A 21,328-nucleotide genomic window follows, 5' to 3' on the forward strand; every position below is an offset into this window, starting at 1 on the left:
AGCACTCCCATTAAGATGGCGGATACCTCATTGTAACTAGATTCTTAAATCGCGTGCGGACCTGTACAGACGGCATTTTAATGTCGTAACAAAGGCCGACCGTGGAGAAAATTGTTGATTCGACTTAATATCCACTAATGGGGAAGAAATATAAAAAGATAGTTAACATATCACTTGCTAAAAGGAGTTCATAAAAGAACCAGACGAAGCTGATGATTTTATGCTGTGGTTGAAGTAGAATTAACCAAGCTCTAAAGAGAAATTTGTCGTTATATGCTGACGTCAGCAGACTAATGATTTAGACAAAAAAAACGTATAAGAACAGCTCTTATTTGTTAACTAGTAAAAGTAACATATTTAAGATATCGTATTGATACATGTAGAAGTAGAAGTTCTCATTTGCTGTTGTTGTTCTTATTGCTTAAGAAGAAGCAGCAGAAGTTGCAGTAGTACAGTCAACTCGCCAATAGGGGTCACACCAATAGGGGGTCACTATCGTGTATTTCATTAAAAAGTATAATCAAATAAAAAAAAACAATCGTTGCATAGTGTGTCCCTTGGATAAATGTACAATTTTACAAATTTGTGAAAAGATGCTCGAACTGTTGATCTGACAAGGGGGATAATGCTGTAAACAGTGATCCGTGGCGATAGTGAGTGCTTTTGTGAAAATAATTTTATAATAGGTATGGTTTATTTATTTTCAATGGAACCTTTTTTTAATCTGCAATATGGTTAAATGACAGCGTTATAAACTGTTTATTTTATAGTTTGTGTGATCATATTATATTTTTTCATTGTCGTACTTTCATTTGTCATTTTTGCAAAACATCAGGAGTGTATTGCGGCAAAATAATAATACAGAAAAATGATATAATAGCATTTATTTTTACATCTTGTCATATATACACAAAACCCAAAAGGAAAAAATTTTAATGGAAATATTTAACGCTTTTTGGCATGTGGTTCTCTATTGGCAAGTTGATAGCTACATCGCTACAGATTGATAACTAGACCCTTCTAAATTGTATCAATTTATTTCTTAAATTAGGGATGTCTAGTATATTTATTTCCATATTTAGAATAATTCTTACAACAAAAATCTTTTAAGCAAACAGCGCATCTTGCGGCGTCTTATCTGGGTCTACGCTGTTTGCCAAGGCCTTTTTTCTAGACGCTAGGCATGAATGGGTTAAGAAAAAAAAAAGAGAAAGAAAACATATTTACTCCAAATTGTAATATAATAGTATAACTTGTATACTCATAGACAAAAATTACCTATTAAAAGGCTGTTCGTTTGCTTTAATATTGACAGGATAGGAACTAATTAAAAACTGCTATATTTCATTAAAGGTTTAAAAAAAACATTCAACTCTATTCTTTATCCAGTCGTGTCTAGTTAAATAGCATGAACAAAACCGAAAGCTTCGTTATTCGTTCAAACTCTCCCTGCAGTGCCGTCACATGCAGACGACGAAAACCGTCAACCCAATTAAGAAAGTCTGTACTCGATAACGCAGCGAACAATTACAACAATTACGCGCGCTCTCTGTGGTCACAATTATTATTATGTCCAACATAGAGAAATTATCACTGGCAATGAAAATCTAGTTAGCCTTGTTCGGAATAAAGCCACTAGCCACGAGTGATATTGACGCTTCCATTTCATAATCATAATCATACAATGGAATTGTGATCTAATTTGGTTCGTTTGGGAATACGGTGGTCAATTAGCGATAAAATTAGCGCCCATCGGAGGCTGTCGTCGACTCAATAAATGGCGAATAATTTGTGATTGAGACCCGATCAGAAAAATGGGCGGTTGGTATAGAGTGCTAATGATGGGAAAAGGTTATACAATCTGCCTCCAAAGAGTGTTTAAAGCTGCATCAATTAGTTTACAGTCAAGAATTAACGATCTGTATGCCATCTACGTCAAAGTGATTCCATAAAAGTTGCTGGAAAACAGTTAACATATACACTTTATCGTAGGCCCAGGTCCTCAAAATAGCGTCCCTTATTAGACATATGAAATAAAGCGCATTTAACTCTCCACTCGATTTTTAAGAGATGCATCTATTAAATAATTTTAGCAAACTATTATTTTCGAACAACCATTTTAATTAGCAATATTCTACACGAAATTAATTATTGTTTCTATATAATTGCGATAACAATACATAATCAAAAACAAGAATATAAGTTAAAACAGTGTGAGCTGTGTTAACGGTGCAAAATGTTGAAAAGTTAGACAATTACTTGGTATGTTTACTTCAATAAAACTTGTTACGCCGATAACGACATGTGTACTCGTATTTTTGTAAAACTGAAAATGTCGGCGATTCGTATGAACTACACCGAATATGGGTTCTTTACCAACAGTATACATGATCAAATACATGAACTCATTATCGACTGTACAGCCAAAAAAAGGTTTATAAAAAACGCTTTTTACAAATAGTTAATCCAAATGCTCATGATTGAAATGTAAACACGTCAAACGTCATACAGCATATTCATTCCAACTAAAATTCACGGTCATAGCGATTTATTTTATTTCTTTAAAAATCGGATAGTATAGGAAAGATAAACTTGTTATTTCGGCTAAATCGCTATCATCTAGCGATATATCAGATTAAGCACGATTAAAGATGCTTCGACATGTCTCGCCGTTATTGTTTTTATAAGCATTAACTGCTATATTACAAAAGGTAGGACCCTAACCTTTTATTCTCTATATTGAATCTATGTGTATATATAATTATACAACGAAATGCCGCTCTTTATTGATGAAATAAAGATAATAAAGATTGGACTCTTAACTCAAATATTGCTTGGAGAATCTGTTTTTAGTTAAGGCATACATGTTTACTCGTATCCTTTCGTAAAACAAGATATTTTATTATGGGATGAACCCCACAATGTCGAGCAGAAATAGCAATATCTTACTGAAAAGTGACATTTGTGTATGGAAACTTCTTTGCAAAAATGGTATTAAGTTATCAGATTCATCAAATTTTTCATTTCATTTCAGGTAATTAAATTTATTCCTTTTCTGACTTGTTCAAACCAAAAATTTATATTTAAAGTGTTACTTTGTTGGTTTTGCTGGAAGGTTGCGTATTTTCTGGACATTGTTTTTATTTTGTATTTGCGTTTAAGAAAAAATCGAAAACATCAAATTTAAATACTAACTAAATAAGTGCCATTGACGATTTACAATAGTAGTGATACGACTAAGATATAGTGTCGTACATCCGCGCAACCTGCTGGTCTTTGCGCCACCACCTGGTCTTTGCGCCACCTCCTGGTCTAGCGTCACCTGCTGGATTTTGGTCAAGTGCCTAACATACAGATCGACCATCAACCACTCTTTTGTTAATGCAGAAATGTATTATTATCTATTATAAAATATATATATATATATCGATTTCATTATCAACGTGTTATATGATTTCTGCTTTTGTTTTGTATTAGTGAGATTTTCATGTCAGAAAAATCATCAATTTGCCGATTCAAAATTTGTATGATGTTTACAATTATTTCGGAATGCGTTGATATTGCATGTAAAGTCAAAGAATAAATTACTTTTCTGTATCGCATCACATTATCCGATTTTAAAAGGCGTTATTTTGTCAAAAAATATAAAACCTATTAACCTCCTTATGTTTTGCATAACAAACGTCTGGTCATTAGTGCCACATCAAGGGTATTGTTGGCTCTTTCATAAGTGCATCTCCAAAAAGAAGCGGGGTCAGCGAAACGTAAACAATTAAATTAAATACTACTGTTCTGCTGTTACCATAGGTATTTTTTTATTTATAAACGTAACGACCATTTACAGACAAAATTATCAATAACAAGTTAAATAACAACAACGATTAATAATCAAACAGACAATAAAACACACGCTAGCCAAAGAAATGTTTCCAGAAAGGTGTGCTAGCATACAGACGTTGTAAATTTGTAAAAATTCAGGCCTTTGAAATAAACGAACACACACAAGTATAACATTCATATCTAAAAGCAGATATTATAAACAATACATATTTTGAACATTTTGTACACGACTGTTATAATATATACAGTACTCTCCGCATCCACAATTTCACAAACGACATTGATCAATCTATCAACATACAAATAGTCGACTGTTGAGCTACAAACGGCTGCATCTGTATATCATTTCATCAGCAAATACAACAGTTTCCCGCTCAAATCTGGTCAATGTGAAAATAACTTTGAAAACAAGCACTACTTAAATTCATGTGAGTCGTGAAAACGGGGCCGAATACTTGTGCGTTAAGTGTCGTCCCAGATTAGCCTAAGCAATCCGCACAGGATAATCAGGGACGACACTGTTTGTTTCGTTTAATGGTAGTATCTTCAGAGCGATTATCCAGTTATGGCGGAAAGTGACGTCACTGATGACGCACATGTATTAAACCCCGTTTTCCATGAGCGCAGCTCATATACATAGATACCTCCTTCTGTCCTTGTGTTTGCTTGACTTCAGCATCCCGACTTAAGGTCGGGCAAAAATCAGCAATATTGAACATGTTACGCCCGGAGTGTTTTCCGGAATGGACGATGCATTCATGCTCTGGACATTGTTTTCGATATTTATGCGCATATTTTAGAACATAAATATGTTATTACACCGGTCTTTGTGGACTAGGGGTACCTCGTTTCGAATCCGGTGACCCCGGCTCTGATTTATCATTTTGTACCGTATGCTCTTTCGCTTTTAGTCTTAACTTATCGATACTGGACCTGCGGAAATCCAGACCTTGTTCCGGCTCGGATACCTGGAACCTGCCAACCAGCTGACTCGAAAGCGCCGCAGCCGCCTGAGCCTGTGCAATGGCGGAAATGTCAGAGAGCCCGGTACGCATGTACATATGCGGAATACCCGGGAAAGAGCTACCGGGTGCTGTCGATTGGAAATAGTTTGGAAAAAGCCCGGCTGAGCTGACTTTGTTGAAGTATTGTGCCATATTGCCAAGCATCGCGCTTCCGTGCGGCATGGACAGAAGGGGATTCAGACCCGGGAGGTTCGTCATGCGGTTCGACCAGTAGGCCTCAAGCGGGGATTGGTAGCCGAGATGGGACGGCGGCATATCCGGGAGTCCCAGACCACCTTCGCGCTGCATGAAGCTCGGACTCTCGCGCCCAAGCGTCTTCTCGCGCTTACGCCACTTGGCTCGTCTGTTTTGAAACCAAACCTGGAAGAAATATGCATAAGTATCAGTCAATGTTCTTTACGTTACTAAATCAAACAACTAAAATTACTAAATTAAAAATGATATATCTTATTCTGTATAATTAATGGTTACTCTTACATACAGATCTTACGTTATGTTTTGATTTACATTTATTAATTAACTAATGTTTTTGTACACTGTCCTTTGAACTAAAGGGCAATACTTAGTGATTAGCTCTTGATAATATTCGCTTGTATATATCTTGTATATAAATCAGATTTTTGCTTTAAATTTGCGTCTGCTTTCACATTGCAAAGCGACAGTGCGACGAAACATTTATCAGTAATCTTCGATGAATGTGGACCGAACCCGTCAACTCGAACATAGAAATAATATAATAGATGCATCCTTGTATTCATTGACCATTGTCATACAGCAGCATGCTCTTGCACGTATTCACTTTATTCCTTACATAACAACATCTAATTTCCGCATGGGGTACCGTAGCGTTTAATGAAAACGGTCTTTAGCTGTTGTGTCGGCATTCCTTCTCATTAAAGCATCATTGAACAACTATGTGGACTGAATACAAAGCTGAATGAAAATTATCTAAACAGCATAAAATACCTGTACGCACACTGACGTTTAATTAGGCTTTATTGATGTCCATTTTTTTCATGACAACTGCTAAATGCATATAACATGAAATTTACACAGTTTTAAAAATTGGAAACTTAATTAATAGACGTAGCAGGACTAAAAGTGGAAAATGTTATTGTAAGTGTCTTAATCATGCGTTTTATATTGAAGAACAGTGTGCTAATATTTATAAATCCATTCAGCATAATCATAGCCATGATCTCGGTTCTTGATAAGGCACCAACTGCTATTCTGCTTTAGTTAAATCCATATAATTCGTTTGTTTTTTGGCTTTAAGACGCGAATCCCTTAAAAGAGTCTTAGTTCATCAACCCACGGACATGTACATATCTATTATAAAATGACGTGACGCCATCTTCGTATAAACGCGGTATCCTTTGTAAATTAGGTACGCTATTTTCTTGAGTGTTAACAAAATACTGAGGCGTACATATCATTAGAAAACCTCTTATATTTTTATATTTAGAAGAACATTTTTTTTGTTATTTTGATATCATTTAAAGAAAATTAAAAGATATTTAAAACAAACAATTTAGCTAAAATACGACGTGTCACTAAGGTTACACACTTTACAATCCGCATTTTCAACGTCGACATATCCTGTTTTAAACGTGACCGTTAGCCAAGAAAAGTGTATTATATTAAAAAAATAATTGAAGTATAAAAGTAAATAATTTTACCTGAACACGTGCCTCGCTGAGATCTAATCGCAACGCTAACTCCTCGCGGGTGAACACATCCGGGTACTGAGTCTTCTCGAACGCTCTCTCGAGTTGATGAAGTTGGAATGTCGTAAAAGTTGTACGACTTCTGCGCAGCTTCCGGGGCTTGTTTCCAGCATTTCCGCTCTCTTCATTTTCACCGTCCGACAGCGACGTGTTCAGGTCCTCGTGGCTGTGTTCGTGCTTTTCTTCGTTCTCGGATTTTTCCGGGCTTGAGTCGAAATAGTTTTCACCGTTCCTGGAGGCACCCGGTGATCGGTCATTAGAATCCTTAGACGGGCTTTGAACTGACATGCATCCGGACGTTTGGGGACCTGGAATGCCAAATAAAAATAAAATATTTTTTGTCACCAGCATATGATTTGATTTGTTATTTTTACTTATTAGTATTCTGTTTGTACTTGTAATTCAGAAAGGAACATCTATTAAAAAATATTAATTTGGCACATTATGGCCTCGTCGCCTTGTGATAAAAAGGCTCATTTGTGTATGCCCAATTTACAACAATTCTGTATTGTGCACACCTATTTAAATGGTATTTAAATTGCAATTCCAACATTGCTGTCCATGTATTTAATGAAATATATCATTAAGAAAATGAAAATCTAATAGAACATAAATGCTGTTTAGCAGACGTAGTACAGCGCATCAATGATATAATAGAGACTCGTGTATGAATACACAAAAATACTTAATTACGACAGACTATTTCTTATTCAAAGTCGCCGATTGAAATGGTTCACTATTTAATATCTGATATTGTTACGTAAATTTGATTAGAGCGCGTGCCACAATTGTCTGATGAAATGACTGAAAGAAAATTGATATTCCTATTGAAAACATATATTTTGCTTGCAACTCCTGTATGGGCGTGAACACTGTTGCGCCAGGTAGTCTGCTACCTATGCGTGGCACATTGTGACGCTCCGTTACGTCAATTGTTACAATTTCTTTTTCATCAACAGGCTTTAAAGAGGTAGTCAGTTTATATAAACACAATTTGAGACATTCACAATTAACCACAGAAAACATTGTCCCCATGATACTCATCAAAGTATACTTCTTCCGTTTTGAAATTTGTAATTATTGAAATGCATTGACCAATCTTTTCCCAAATAAAATATCATTTAAACTATAAAAGGCTTAAAGGAGAATTGCAATTTAATATGTTTTGCGGTTGAATTGTCGAAATTGAACTAAGCAAGTTAAAATATTTGCTACTATCAGTATTATTATTTTCATTCATAGAGTATTACGTTTATTTGCATACTGTTGTACATTACTGTCAATTATAATCTTTTTGGAGAAAATATTGATTTGCAGATGACACATTCAATCGTTTCGGGCGCTGTGAAATAGGATTCTTTGTAGAAATGAAACATAATCATCATCATCGTCATCAGCTTCTTTATTAGCAGCAGCATAATCATCAAAAGCAATAACGAAAATTAAATCCTGATATTATATTTGAAATAATTATTCGCATAGTCGCATCCCTTTAACGATTTAGACGGAAAACATATATGTCTGTCAGTTACCTCTTCAAGGCTGGCAATGACGGAATAACTGTTAACAAATCAAAATCGTTTTATTGTTTAAGGCGCGAAATATTAGTTTTTCTGGCGCCTAATTCATTAGGTTTCAGCGTCGACGTAGTCAGGCGCTAACATAGGTGTTTCATCTTACTCTCATTGGTGGCAATTTCATGTTAAGCAGTTATATATGTAATTACTTTTTGATGCGTGGCAACACCAACAAAAAGCCAATGAGGAATGGTATTTCTGTGAAAGCATTCCATCCCGTTTTTTTCCAGATTTTCTACTACTGTCCACCCATATGACGCATGCGCCTGATGCGAGGTTGATATACTTACTACTACTTCTACTACTACCAAAATATGAACATGACCAATATTACATAATGCATATATATTCTGCATTTAACAAACAATTATATATTGTACATACTTATATACAATTTTCATAACGTCTTGTTATTTACTTATACACACGTAGGCTCCAGTTTCTATAAAAAGTATTTCTTGTTTACCTTCGAAATATCGTTTCGCTCGGTCGTAACGTATTTCTTCGGTGGAATTGTTTGCGTTATTTTTTAAATTTCTAGTAATTTAATGCCTATTGATTATATGTTGGAAAAAAAGACGTTATATGCATACATCCATAATATTGCATGAAATAATATTGACAATTTTGGGCATCCGATATCAATATTTTGTGTTATATTAGACTTGTGTAATTATGGTTAATTTAGGAAACACATGGTTGTTATACGTACTCTAACTTGAAAATAGTAAGAATACAAGCGAACATTTAAAAAAAATAAAAATAGAACGTTTATGGTAAATGATATACGCACATTTCTATGAAGATTGTGTTGCATGTGTGTGTTTCCTTTAAAAATATAAAAACAATCGAAAGTACATAATCTGATTGACGATTGACCGATTTCAAACTATTTTATAACAGATTCACAAAATAATATCGTTTCGTTTAAGAGTTTTATTCGTTGAAATTGCTAAAATAAGTAATAATGTGTAATTATTTATGGAGTGTTCTATTGAGTTTTAAGTGAAATCGTTGAAAAATGTGGATAATTTAAATTGCGGCTTTAATTTTTTTTCAGCCGTGATGGCTAGAGCCTAAGAATCAATCGGTTCCTGGTTCGCATCACGATGGTAGCGCATTACATTTGGGCATCGTTCTTGAAAAACAGGGCTTCATGCATGTGCACAAAGACTGCCTAGACTTCATGTTCGTTGAGAAGAGACTTCCCTCCAACGGAAAAAATCCCAAAGCGGAAAGTGTAGTCCTTGGTTAGCTTGCAAATGCTTATAAGGGATGACCTTTTTTCGCGCATGCATTAAGCCCCGTTTTCCCAGAGCGCAGCTCTTTTTTGAAGATCATTTTCTGTTTTAGTTGAACTTTTGAGTAATGATACTTAAATGTGTTACATCAAGACATTTAAGGCATATTTGTATATGAATAATAAGCAATGTATATATTGTGAACAAACAATTCAATACATATTAAACAAAGGGCTTAAATTTGATGCATCCATAAAACTCATGTAAACATTTTTTTTCTTACACTTTAGGTGCAAAATTTGTTGGTTGATGATAAAAAATTTTGAAACAATGTTTTTTAAAGTATAAAATAAAGTTATTTCCGTCATTGCAGAAAATAAACTTTGATTATGTTATAAATGATTATTAATAAAGTCATTTGTTCAATCTTAATTTAATTGTATAAATAACTTTGTTATGCTTATGATCGTTTAAACAACTGTACATAAAATACCAAGTATCGATGATGAATTCTTACGCATTATATTAACAACTTACAAAAAATATTGTGTTAAACTTGAAATATCTAAGCATTTAGTAACAGTTCAGTCCGTTAAAATGCGTGTTCATATATATATATATTAATATTTTCTTTTGAACTGCAAACGGATATGGCCAGAAAATATTTTTTATATAAATAACACAGGTATGGCGGGATGGTTTACAATTTAATAGCTCTAATGCAGAACACTTGGAAATTAAAAGCATCAAAAGAAGATGATTGTAATTTTCATTGAGCTTATTTAAATGTATTAAAACTACGCAGACGTGCAGCCATTTGCATGAAGTAAAACAACACGACACATTGCCATGTGTCATTTAATTCAATCATTTAAACAATATTTTGCATGCTGCTTTACTGTCAAACTGATAGAACGTGATGATAAATTGAAATGTTTTTCAAATATCAAACCTTTCACTGGTATTTGCGCAATATGAAGGATGAAAGTCATTTTGAAGTGGATCGGTACGAAAAGTTGCGTATTAAAATTAAACAACATCGTCAAAACAGTGCGAAATGTATACGCTGTGTGCATTAAGAAAAGTTCCACCATAAATAGGGATATATATATATATATATATATATATATATATATATATATATATATATATATATATATATATATATATATATATATATATATATATATATATATATATATATATATATAAAACAATATTTACGCATCATGTATTTAGAAAAACAACTTCCTAAAGCTTTCTTATATAAATATATTTTTTTTGAATTATTTATTTCGTAGAATTGTAAACGACAAAAAGTACCTCGCCCGTGTGTTCGTGTAGATAAACAACAACAACACAATTTCATGATCTATTTAGCTGCAAAATGTTTACAAACTTAATTCATTAAACTGAACAATAACTCCGGCTGCGTCAGAATTGAAATTGCATCTGACGTAGTTCTAAAAGTATTTTGGCATTAATAGTTTGTAAAACAAACACGATAGATGCTTTGTTTTGATTTATTAAACACGTTTTAAACAATGTTTTAAGAAATAAATGTTTCTTTATAATAAAACTTAATGCCAAGTTGTTTTTAATCATATTAATACGAATAATAATACTTACACATTATAACACTCGGCGAATTTCTCATTATTTCAACATCGTCAGGAATCGCAGAAAGTTTTCTCTCAGCTTTCCCCAAAATACTATCAATGCTATACGCGGACGGCATTTTGTGCTTAGCTTCCATGAGTTTTAACATATAGATTCAATATTAGTATCTATGTGATTTCGTGTATATTTAAAATCTATCTTCCATGTGTACACTTTGTTCCTTCTTAAGAGTCTCTTTATTGTTTCTTCTCCCAAAACACAAATAAGTCTGTCGTCTGTGCACCACTGTTTCCAAGTTATATTCCGTAGACTTTCGTGATAATTAAATCACTAATTTGCCATAAATTGAGCCTATTCATCTAGCGACAACACTTGAGAATAAATGCGAGGCTCTCATTGGCTAGCGCTATTGTTATTTTGTTATCTCCTCTATTGAAGAACTTAATATTTATTAACTGCGGGAAATCGATCCACCGTTGATAGTGCGTAATCCTCCGCGAGGGGGCGGGGCTTAGGTCTCTGTACAATAGCACCATGCAGGCGTCTATAGAAAAGACGTCGATCTTCAGCGTTATCTGTTCCGCGAAAGAAGCGAGTGTACCAGTTTATTAATTTTTAACGAGGGATGTGAAATCGGTCTCATTATTTCTATCATGGTAAATTGGCGTATAAATTCGCTTGAACACATTTACACAAAGTTGATGTGACCCCATGCTAATAACTGTCCGCTTCGCTGAATTCCGTCTATCAATTTTATTCTTAAACCCAAAAAGGATTGCCATGATAACTATAGAATTTTCATTTGATTTGGGATTCAAGAATTCCTTAATAAGGTCGGGAACATTGGGAGATTAGTTAAAGAATTGCCAGAGTTAAAGGTTTAAAGATTTTCGTATGAATGCAAGGCAATTAAAGACGTGGCCGTAGACATTGTTAATGGATTCCCTGAAATTGGCTGCCGTTTAACAAGTACATTGTCTGTTAAATTAACGAGTGTCAGTTGCAGAAAAGACCTGCACACAACATTCGGGGCCTAACGCAAGCTGGCGCTTCGCGAGCTTGGTACAAACTATGAAAACGGTTTGATAGGGCAACAAAAATGAGCGAGTGACACTTAAAGGAGACTGAATGGGTGCTGATTGCTGGATATTTATTGATAATTCGCGTTTTCGATTGGACTGGACAAAGAAATCTTTTTCCTGCAAACGCGTGTCCAGTTAACTATAATACGATTTAAAGTGATTTTTCAAGAGGAAAACATATTAGCGTGTTTGCCAAACATTACACGTTCTGCGGGGTCTTATCAGACCAGATATACGTTGACACTAATCTGAATACTGCGGCCAAAGTTTACAGAAATACTAATCAAACATCACTTAGAGTTTTGCAACATCTTCAAATCGTCCTACGACGAATCGAACACTATTAACAACGTCTTTCGTAAAGAGTGTCAAGAGTAAAGTGTTTGCTTTTCAAATTACCCGGTTAGTAAAATGTGTTGTAACTTACGCCTATGGACAGATTGTTTAAACAAATAAAACACACTTCGGACACTTCCACTAAGTAATTTTTTGTTTCTCGAGGGCCTTTTAAAGGGATCTTTTCACGCTTTGGTAAATTGACAAAATTGAAAAAAGTTGTTTCAGATTCGCAAATTTTCGGTTTAGTTATGATATTTGTGAGGAAACAGTAATACTGAACATTTACCATGGTCTAATAGAGCCATTATATGCATCTTTTGACGATTTTAAAACCTAAAAATTATAAAGCGTTGCAACGCGAAACGATTGAATAATTTGGAGAGTTCTGTTTTTGTCGTTAAATTTTGTGAAACTACGAAGATTGCTTATATAAGGTATAAAATACGTTCAGCATGTGTACTCGGCGGAATAGCTCAGTAGGCGAAAGCGTTTTTACTTCAGGACTCTGGCAGGACTCCAGGGGTCACTGGTTCGAAACCTGGTCCGGGCAATGTTCTTTTCCTTTTTTTAATTTTATTCTTGATTTTTTACTGGAGCTTTTACGATCCAATGTTTAAATTTATCGATATAAAGCATTTAATGAATAAGTTAAAAAATGCCAAAATCTGTGAAAAGGCCCCTTTAATATCTATACTCAACAATCAAATTAATATAATTTACAGTTCGCCACATGTTCCTTTTATATGGGGTTGTAAATCTCTACGAGTGTTAAATAATTAAATATACTATTCGATTGCGGTCGATGGGTACTTACGTCAACAGACAGCTCAATGGGGAAACATTTAATGTTATTTAAAGGCACGCTTTTATAACATCGACCGCAAAGATCACATGTTTAGGTAATTGTAATCTCTTCAAACAAATTTTACACGAACAATATTTTTATATCGGACAATTTTAAGTGCTCACTATGCTCGAAGTTTGGGCTACAGTTCAGTTCTTGTGTGTTTACGAACATACCATCTTTTATACGTTAAACTTCAAATTGAAAATAGAAACCTAGTTTTAAACTGATTAAACAAGTAAACTATGTACTGTTGGTTACGCATTATAAAAAGTGGATCAACAGAAAAGGTTATTAAGACATTAGAGATTGTAATTTTAGTTTTTCAGATTAAATAAGTAAACGCATGTGTTATCAATAGTGTCATAATGTAAGTCCATTTCATTTAAATAAAATGTTTATAAGATTACGCTATTTTTTATACAAACAAGGAGATAAGTGTCAGCGTATCACCCGCTGTTCCTGATTAGCCCGTGTCTCTCCTAATCCAGTGGATAATCTCTCAAATTACAAGTTACTTGTTAAGTTTTCAGATATGAAAATAATTATTTTTAACTGCGCGTAACAAGTTTATTCTAAAAGTATTATCGCTGAAATTATGACAGCATATTGCATTAGCCATTTAGTCCAGATAAAAATCGATTTATTTCTCTCTCAGTTCGGTTAATATTAGCGCTTCTACTTCAAGCACGTTGGTGGTCAATTTTAGCTAATTGAATATACTTCGCAACCCAGGTAGGAAGTGTGGATAAAACGCAAGGTGCGTCCGAATGAGTGATAATTTATGACAGATGACTATCGGTGCAATGTATCACCATTGGCAACTGAAATTGCACAGCGGTAATGGGGTAATATATTACCAAAACAATTACTTTGATGTTTCTTTTTATACCGGAGCAGCTGCATGGTTAACAAATAATCACAAACTTACGTACATAATCATGTAAAATCATCGTCTATATCCGCTTTGTTATTATGATGATGATGATGATGATGATGATGATGATGATGATGATGATGATGATGATGATGATGATGATGATCATCATCATCATCATCATCATCATCATCATCATCATCATCATCATCATCATCATCATCATCATCATCATCATCATCATCATCATCATGATGATGATGATGATGATGATGATGATGATGATGATGATGATGATGATGATCATCATCATCATCATCATCATCATCATCATCATCATCATCATCATCATCATCATCATCATCATCATCATCATCATCATCATCATCATCATCATCATCATCATCATCATCATCATCATCATTACCTCCACCAATGCCATCATAATATGTATATTTGAGTATGAAGACGATGTACTATTGTAATTTATAAGCCTGTCTGTCTGTCATCATTATCATCGCCATAGGCATCGACGCCGATAATGTAATAACTTTTTAGTAATAAAGTGTTTTGGTATATCTTTATTTAGGTATTCACAAACTATTTTTGTGCGTCTTTATTCACATGAAATAAAACACTGACGTATAATCATCTACTTCACCAGCATCATCCTCATCGCGACAGGCGTCGACGTCGTCATTGTTGAAGTGGAATGTCGTTACCAGCATCATCAGCGTCGTCCGTCAAACATCAATAAGCCGTATCGTGTTGTGAAACAAATCAGTATCCTGATTTGACATTGTTTTTAAAACAATGAACAGTGGATTTCTGTTCAAGTGTTTTTCTGTTCAATTTGACTCATTGACTTCAAACTGCGAATAAATAAGCGGAAATTACAATTCTAGACCATCGCGCGCTTAACTTGCGACAGCTTCTTCGAGAGGTTTTGACATTCCACGGTTATCGCCCTTGGTGATCCTTCAAAATACACTTCAGCTGAAAAGGCGGGAAATTGACTCGATAAGCACGCGCTAATGGCAGAATGGCAGAGATAGGGGTATTAATATTAAAATATCAGCAAATAATGATTCAATCTGCTCTTCGTTAAAAGCAATTAGCAGACTACGCTATAGAAAATGGGATTACGAGTGTAATGCGTTTCAATAATCGTGTACACAGCGTTATCTTTCTTTCCCGCCCTTAATCGCGGTAGTTGACACGCGCCTGATAGGACGAACAAACTGTTTACCTTTTTAACAGACTCACGAAATGAGTGGACATCATGTTTTTAGGCACAAGCTATCGCTCCGGGAGGTTATGCACGTCCATCTACTGTTACATGATTGTGTCCAAAAGGGCAGTCGTAACAGAAAGGAAATAAAGATGGGAACAAAAAGTTTTAAGTATAATAACGTGCACTTACTTTCCGGATTGTCACTTAATTTTGGTGTTATGGAAAAAATATAATCCTGTTTCATGATTGTGTCGAAAAGGGCAGTCGAAACAGACATGAAATAAAGATAAGAACAATACGATTTAAGTGTAATAACGTTCCGGATTGTTACTTAATGCTGGTGGTATAGAAAAAATAGTTTCAGTAAGCTGACCGCTTACTTAACAGAGCAAAAATACTTTTAATAGATGTATTTATTTGTGATTTTTTAATTGTTATAACACCAAATTTTGTGCTCATTACACAGAGTAGTATTATGCAGTTTCATATTCGGTATTCAGGCAGGGATGAAATCACATTTTTCGCACGTATCGAAAACCTTACATATTTGTAGAACGTCTCAACGTTGAATTATTTATCTCTACGCGTTAGTGAATTAATCGCGGTTATTGTAGATTACAATACAAGTCACACACGTTTACGTATATATTACATAATTTTCATGGGCATTCATATTACGTAACTTTTTATTGTAACAGCGAATAATATCATAAACTCTTTTTTAAATCTATTTTAACTAAAAAAAATTAACAAGATATATTGTATGTACATATGTCAAAGGAATCGTTCATTGAAAAACAGATAAATCGCTATTTTACATCTTGAACTTCGTTCATGTACAAGATTAGCACACGTATCCAGTTTTAGAACGCGAAAACATAGAGCGTCTGACACATAACGCATTAATGGCTTTTCTCCGATCATAATATATTGTGTTTGTTTTTCAACAAGCCCATATAATCATCATCTTGAGAAATTTAATCAAAAGAAGACTTATGCCAATTTGTCCGCAAACTATCGTCTTTTGTTTGAAAGCTATGATGTTTTCTCCCATTGACATGGAATATCCTCCCCAGTCACGATACGGATTCGTAACTCTTGATTACCGCCGATTTGCACGTGTCACTCGTGGAAATTGTGGTAATTTACCTGCGTGAGTAAGCGGCATAGCGCGGAACAAAAATATACGGTTTTAACAATGAAACATGGACATGTTGTATTTTGAAATTTACGAAGAGACTCTTTCTGTACTGTGTGGAACTGCGATATGGATGTTGTTGTGTTTGTTCTTTTTAACCAAAGTTTATGTTGCTAAAAATCCATAAGGGATTTTATTTTTATGTTCTAAATGTGTGTGCGATTGTTTATGTGGGTTAGTATTTTTAATGTAATGAATTCGTGAATGCGGACTCACATTCCACTCACAATATTTTTACAACGACCATAGGCTAAAAAACTATGGAGATCTTAAGCCGTTCACCACTTTAAGAAAGAGGCCTTTCATTGACCTAGAACGAGAACAATGCTAATATTTAATTTATAAATTATTACTGTGAGCATCAACGTGATGCATTTCGTTAAAAAACTTTGTTAATCACAGTAACGATGCGCTGAAGCTGGCTTTTATAAAAGCAACATCTTGACGTCTCGGAGAACAGTAGCGGACTACTTTAGCATTAACAATCAACCATATCTGGTCGCCCATGCCCACCCAGTAGTTGGCTATGTACAATCACTGTAGACTGGTCGTTAGCGGGTCCTTGGTCTATTTGTAGCACTCTGTCGCCATCAAAGTTGCAGGTCCAATCACCCGCAAAGCATAACATACTAACTGGTCTTTCGCTTGTACATGGGACATATAACCGAGGTGAGGTGAACATGGTGTCAATATATCAGGCACTTAAAAGGCCTATGGATGTCTCCTGAAAATTGCACTATCCCCCGTAACACAACTTATCTAATCTACTGGGATGCCGACCACTTTAATTGGAGAATCCCAGTGAACTCGATACAATTCTATTTCTTACACGTCTGTACGGAGGTACAGATATGAGATGAGCGTGTGTTTTTTTATTTATTGATTTCGTTCTCACTTTTTAGTAACTCATTCCCACTATTTAACAAATCTTAAATACTCGTAAGAACGAGACAACTAAATCATGTTAACGACCCAATCAAACAATCAGAATACTTTGAGTTTGAACAGCATCTAAAAACGCGAATTTGTCCGATTTATGTCGTCCGAAATTAATATCCCATGTATCAGCCATTTTGTAACATGCGTTAAACAACGTATATTTCGGTTGGTTGATTATAAGGTTATCCTGAAAAGTAATCTGTCCCCAATAATTAACAAGGCGTTTACACGAGTTAGCTATATCGTTTCCACGAGTAACATACTCATTCACACGACATGCTAACTCTTAAAAACGAATTCCTCATTAGATCCCACGACTTAATAAGTCGTTCAGACAACTTACTAACTTGTTCCAAAGACTTACTAACTCGTTCCCAAAAGTTAGTTATCTTAGCCGTGAGAACTAGTGCTAAGTCTTTTTGGTGTGTATAAAATAACTATCTGGAACATTTAAATTGAAAATATATTAATGTTAGGGTCATATTGTGTTTTTGGTGATGATGCTTGTTTAAAAACGTACAGTGTACTAGTAAAAGCATGGCGCACTAAATTCAAAACTGACACCATTCAACGTTTCTTACCAATTACGCACTTATAAACGCCGTCGTTTTAACGAGATATTTAATCCGTTACCTGGAATAAATGAGTATGCTTGACAGACATTTTCCTCGCAAATTTCATTATCAGCTCGATGGACACTCGGAAACGAGTTTCCGCATTCATAACGTCATTGGTTGTTTGCGTGATGCTCTTGCTAATTTATTATCGAGCTATTACCTGGGATTCCCTGTTTAAACCAGCATTTGACAGGCAAACGTTCGGAATATTACGTTACTAACACTCAGTGAAGACGTTTGTAACGTGCAGAATTTAAACACGACATTTTGATAGGATGTACATTTCATCATGTACTGTATATTCCCTTGGCTGCAAGAAAATGATTAGCATTATAATGTACCATGCATTTGCATTTGTTTTAAAATTATATAAATTGCTTTGCAAAATCATAATTGTGTATATAGACACCGTAACCGGAATATATTTTTTAACAATATTGTCTTTATGGCAATAGTAAACGACGACACACTCCCGTATTCCCATTGACAATGGTTGACTTCCCGGGGCTAGGAGGCCTTAAAGGGATCTTTTCACGCTTTGGTAAATTGACAAAATTGAAAAAAGTTGTTTCAGATTCGCAAATTTTCGTTTTAGTTATGATATTTGTGAGGAAACAATAATACTGAACATTTACCATGGTCTAATATAGCCATTATATGCATCTTTTGACGATTTTAATACCTAAAAATTATAAAGCGTTGCAACGCGAAACGATTGAATAATTTGGAGAGTTCTGTTTTTGTCGTTAAATTTTTTGAAACTACGAAGATTGCTTATATAAGGTATAAAATACGTAAAATATGTGTACTCGGCGGAATAGCTCAGTAGGCTAAGGCGTTTTTACTTCAGGACTCTGGAAGGACTCCAGGGGTCACTGGTTCGAAACCTGGACCGGGCAATGTTCTTTTCCTTTTTAAAATTTTATTCTTTATTTTTTACTGGAGCTGTTACGATCCAATGTTTACATTTATCGATATAAAGCATTTAATGAATAAGTTAAAAAATGCCAAAATCTGTGAAAAGGCCCCTTTAATCGTGATACATCGACTATCTCCGGAATCCTCCGTAAGATTGACCTTAAGCAATAAATCGTCGGCTACTCCAGAGTGATGGAGGCCTGTGTGTGTAAAGGCCATCATACACATGTGTGTAGGCTTCATACATTAATTGTGCGCATTTAAGGGCATTTTAAGACACCCCATGATACTTTAAACTGAAAAAATATAACTACATATTAATGCATAATCAGTGTAGTAATTCTAAATGACGAATGACATTGTATGATATTGCACATTTTGAAAACAAGCTATTACGTATTTCCTGGAATCTTCGCTGTTTTAATGACCTGAGAAAATATAAACAACATATGTAAACTATGTTTTTGTGAGGGGGTGAACGTTTGGACCACCAAATGAGCAATTTGGATAGTTAAACGAAAACGATAATTTGTTTGTTTTCACTAACACCTTTAATAGGAGGTAGATAGATTTGCAAAACTTTAATTGCTGACTTTTCTCCACTTTAACAATGATGCTCAATGAGAGAAGTTTTTGAAACTCTTTGGACAATTTCTTTTTTTTTATTTTATCTGGTTAATTAAGAAAATAAATTGTAGCAAAGATGACCGAACACTTATTTTGACAAACCATAACAATAGCTGGTACTGTACTGTTACTATGCACTCGAAGTATCGTTTTTATCTAAAAGTGTGATATTGACTTTTAAAGCTGGTAAAAACAGACACGTCTTGCTTATTCATTCGTGTTATTGAAAACCAGAAAAAAACGAATGTTATAAACTGAGATATGAATTTCTTATTACAATTAATGTTAATTCTAAAGATTTAACTTATCTCAAGAAAATTATGACAAGAAAATAACTCTATAAAAATACTTGTATCATATAAATTGTCAATGGATATTGTACTCTACATATCTTCTCAAAGTCTTTCGTGATTATGTGAATTTTTATTTAAATCTCTTTCGTGCTATTAGATTTATGATTTGCAGAATAAATAACGCTGTGTAATTGTGCTATATACAAAACACTGCCAAGGCCAATATCTCCAAATCAAATTACTCACAGTTCTGGTGTGACGATGCTTTTGAAGAGGATGGATATAAAAGCATCAATTTACGTTTATCACCACAATTATGTATGTGGTTACGAAAACAAATTTGGATACGAAAATTTTGGGTACGAAAAAAATATGCAAACAAAAAATTGAGTACGAGAAAAATTTGGATACGAATAAAAATTTGGGTACGAAAAAAATCTGGGTACGAAGAAAATTTCAGTAGGAAAAAAATTGGGTACGAAAAATTTTGAGTACGAAAAAAAATTGGGGATACGAGGAAGTACCGGTAGTACCCGTGGGGAACTTGACCCATTCAGCGAAACTGGGAGGCGGGTTACATTCTCGATCAAATCTAAAAATAACTACTTTTGGGGGTTTCCCAGCGTCAGGGCGTTTGAAGTGCCACCTGGCAGTTTTCGTGTCTGGTTCCTGTCCCGAACATCTCGATCAATTTGAAAGAGGACGGAAACCAAACTGCCTTTACCTTTATCAATGATAATCAGCGAAGTATGAGAAAATTTAGCTAACTCAATCGGTTCGGTCGCCATTTTGAAGACTATTTACATAGTATGATAACCTAGACGAGCTGCTTCGCTGAAACACAGACGATAGTTATAGTTTTTTTTTTATCTCTGCACTTACCCACAATATTCTGTGCAGATTTTTTTCATCGTCATAACTTGAATTGTAATTGAATTTAATCGCGCACAATAAAATCGACTTAAACACTTACTCTGTACAGGCATTATTCTCGTATTAGGTCAATGAAGTTCCATCTACATTTTATTTGAATTAAAAATGAAGTGCATTAAGAAGAGATTTAATAAATGACAATAACGTTAATAGTGTGTGAAGGCTATGGTACTTTTGTCTGCATATCCTCTTAAATCCCTTTATCAATAAATAAAGTTTCACTTGAATCGATACAATAACTTAGCACAACAAATTTACGTAATTTAAATACATAATGTAATTATGCTAGGCACACACACATAAAGACAGAGGAAAATTACTCCAATTATAATATATAAAGTGATATGGTCTATAAAAATTTGCTTCCTCTCAGTGTCCCATATAAATGTTAGAAGCT

At 34.4% G+C, this 21,328-nt stretch overlaps 1 protein-coding gene across 1 annotated transcript; it reads right to left on the reverse strand.

Annotated features, from left to right (window-relative positions):
• Positions 1-3,790: 3,790 nt before the first annotated feature.
• On the reverse strand, positions 3,791-11,465 carry LOC127877496 (retinal homeobox protein Rx1-like). Its single transcript, XM_052423435.1, has 3 exons — positions 11,040-11,465; positions 6,545-6,900; positions 3,791-5,225 (listed from the first exon to the last, which is right to left on the reverse strand). The coding sequence occupies exons 1-3, from the start codon at positions 11,176-11,178 to the stop codon at positions 4,656-4,658; spliced, it is 1,065 nt and encodes a 354-aa protein (XP_052279395.1). The 5' UTR covers positions 11,179-11,465; the 3' UTR covers positions 3,791-4,655.
• Positions 11,466-21,328: the final 9,863 nt, after the last annotated feature.

The sequence above is a fragment of the Dreissena polymorpha genome, chromosome 4 (genome assembly GCF_020536995.1).
Source record: "Dreissena polymorpha isolate Duluth1 chromosome 4, UMN_Dpol_1.0, whole genome shotgun sequence".
NCBI classification, from domain to species: Eukaryota; Metazoa; Mollusca; class Bivalvia; order Myida; family Dreissenidae; genus Dreissena; species Dreissena polymorpha.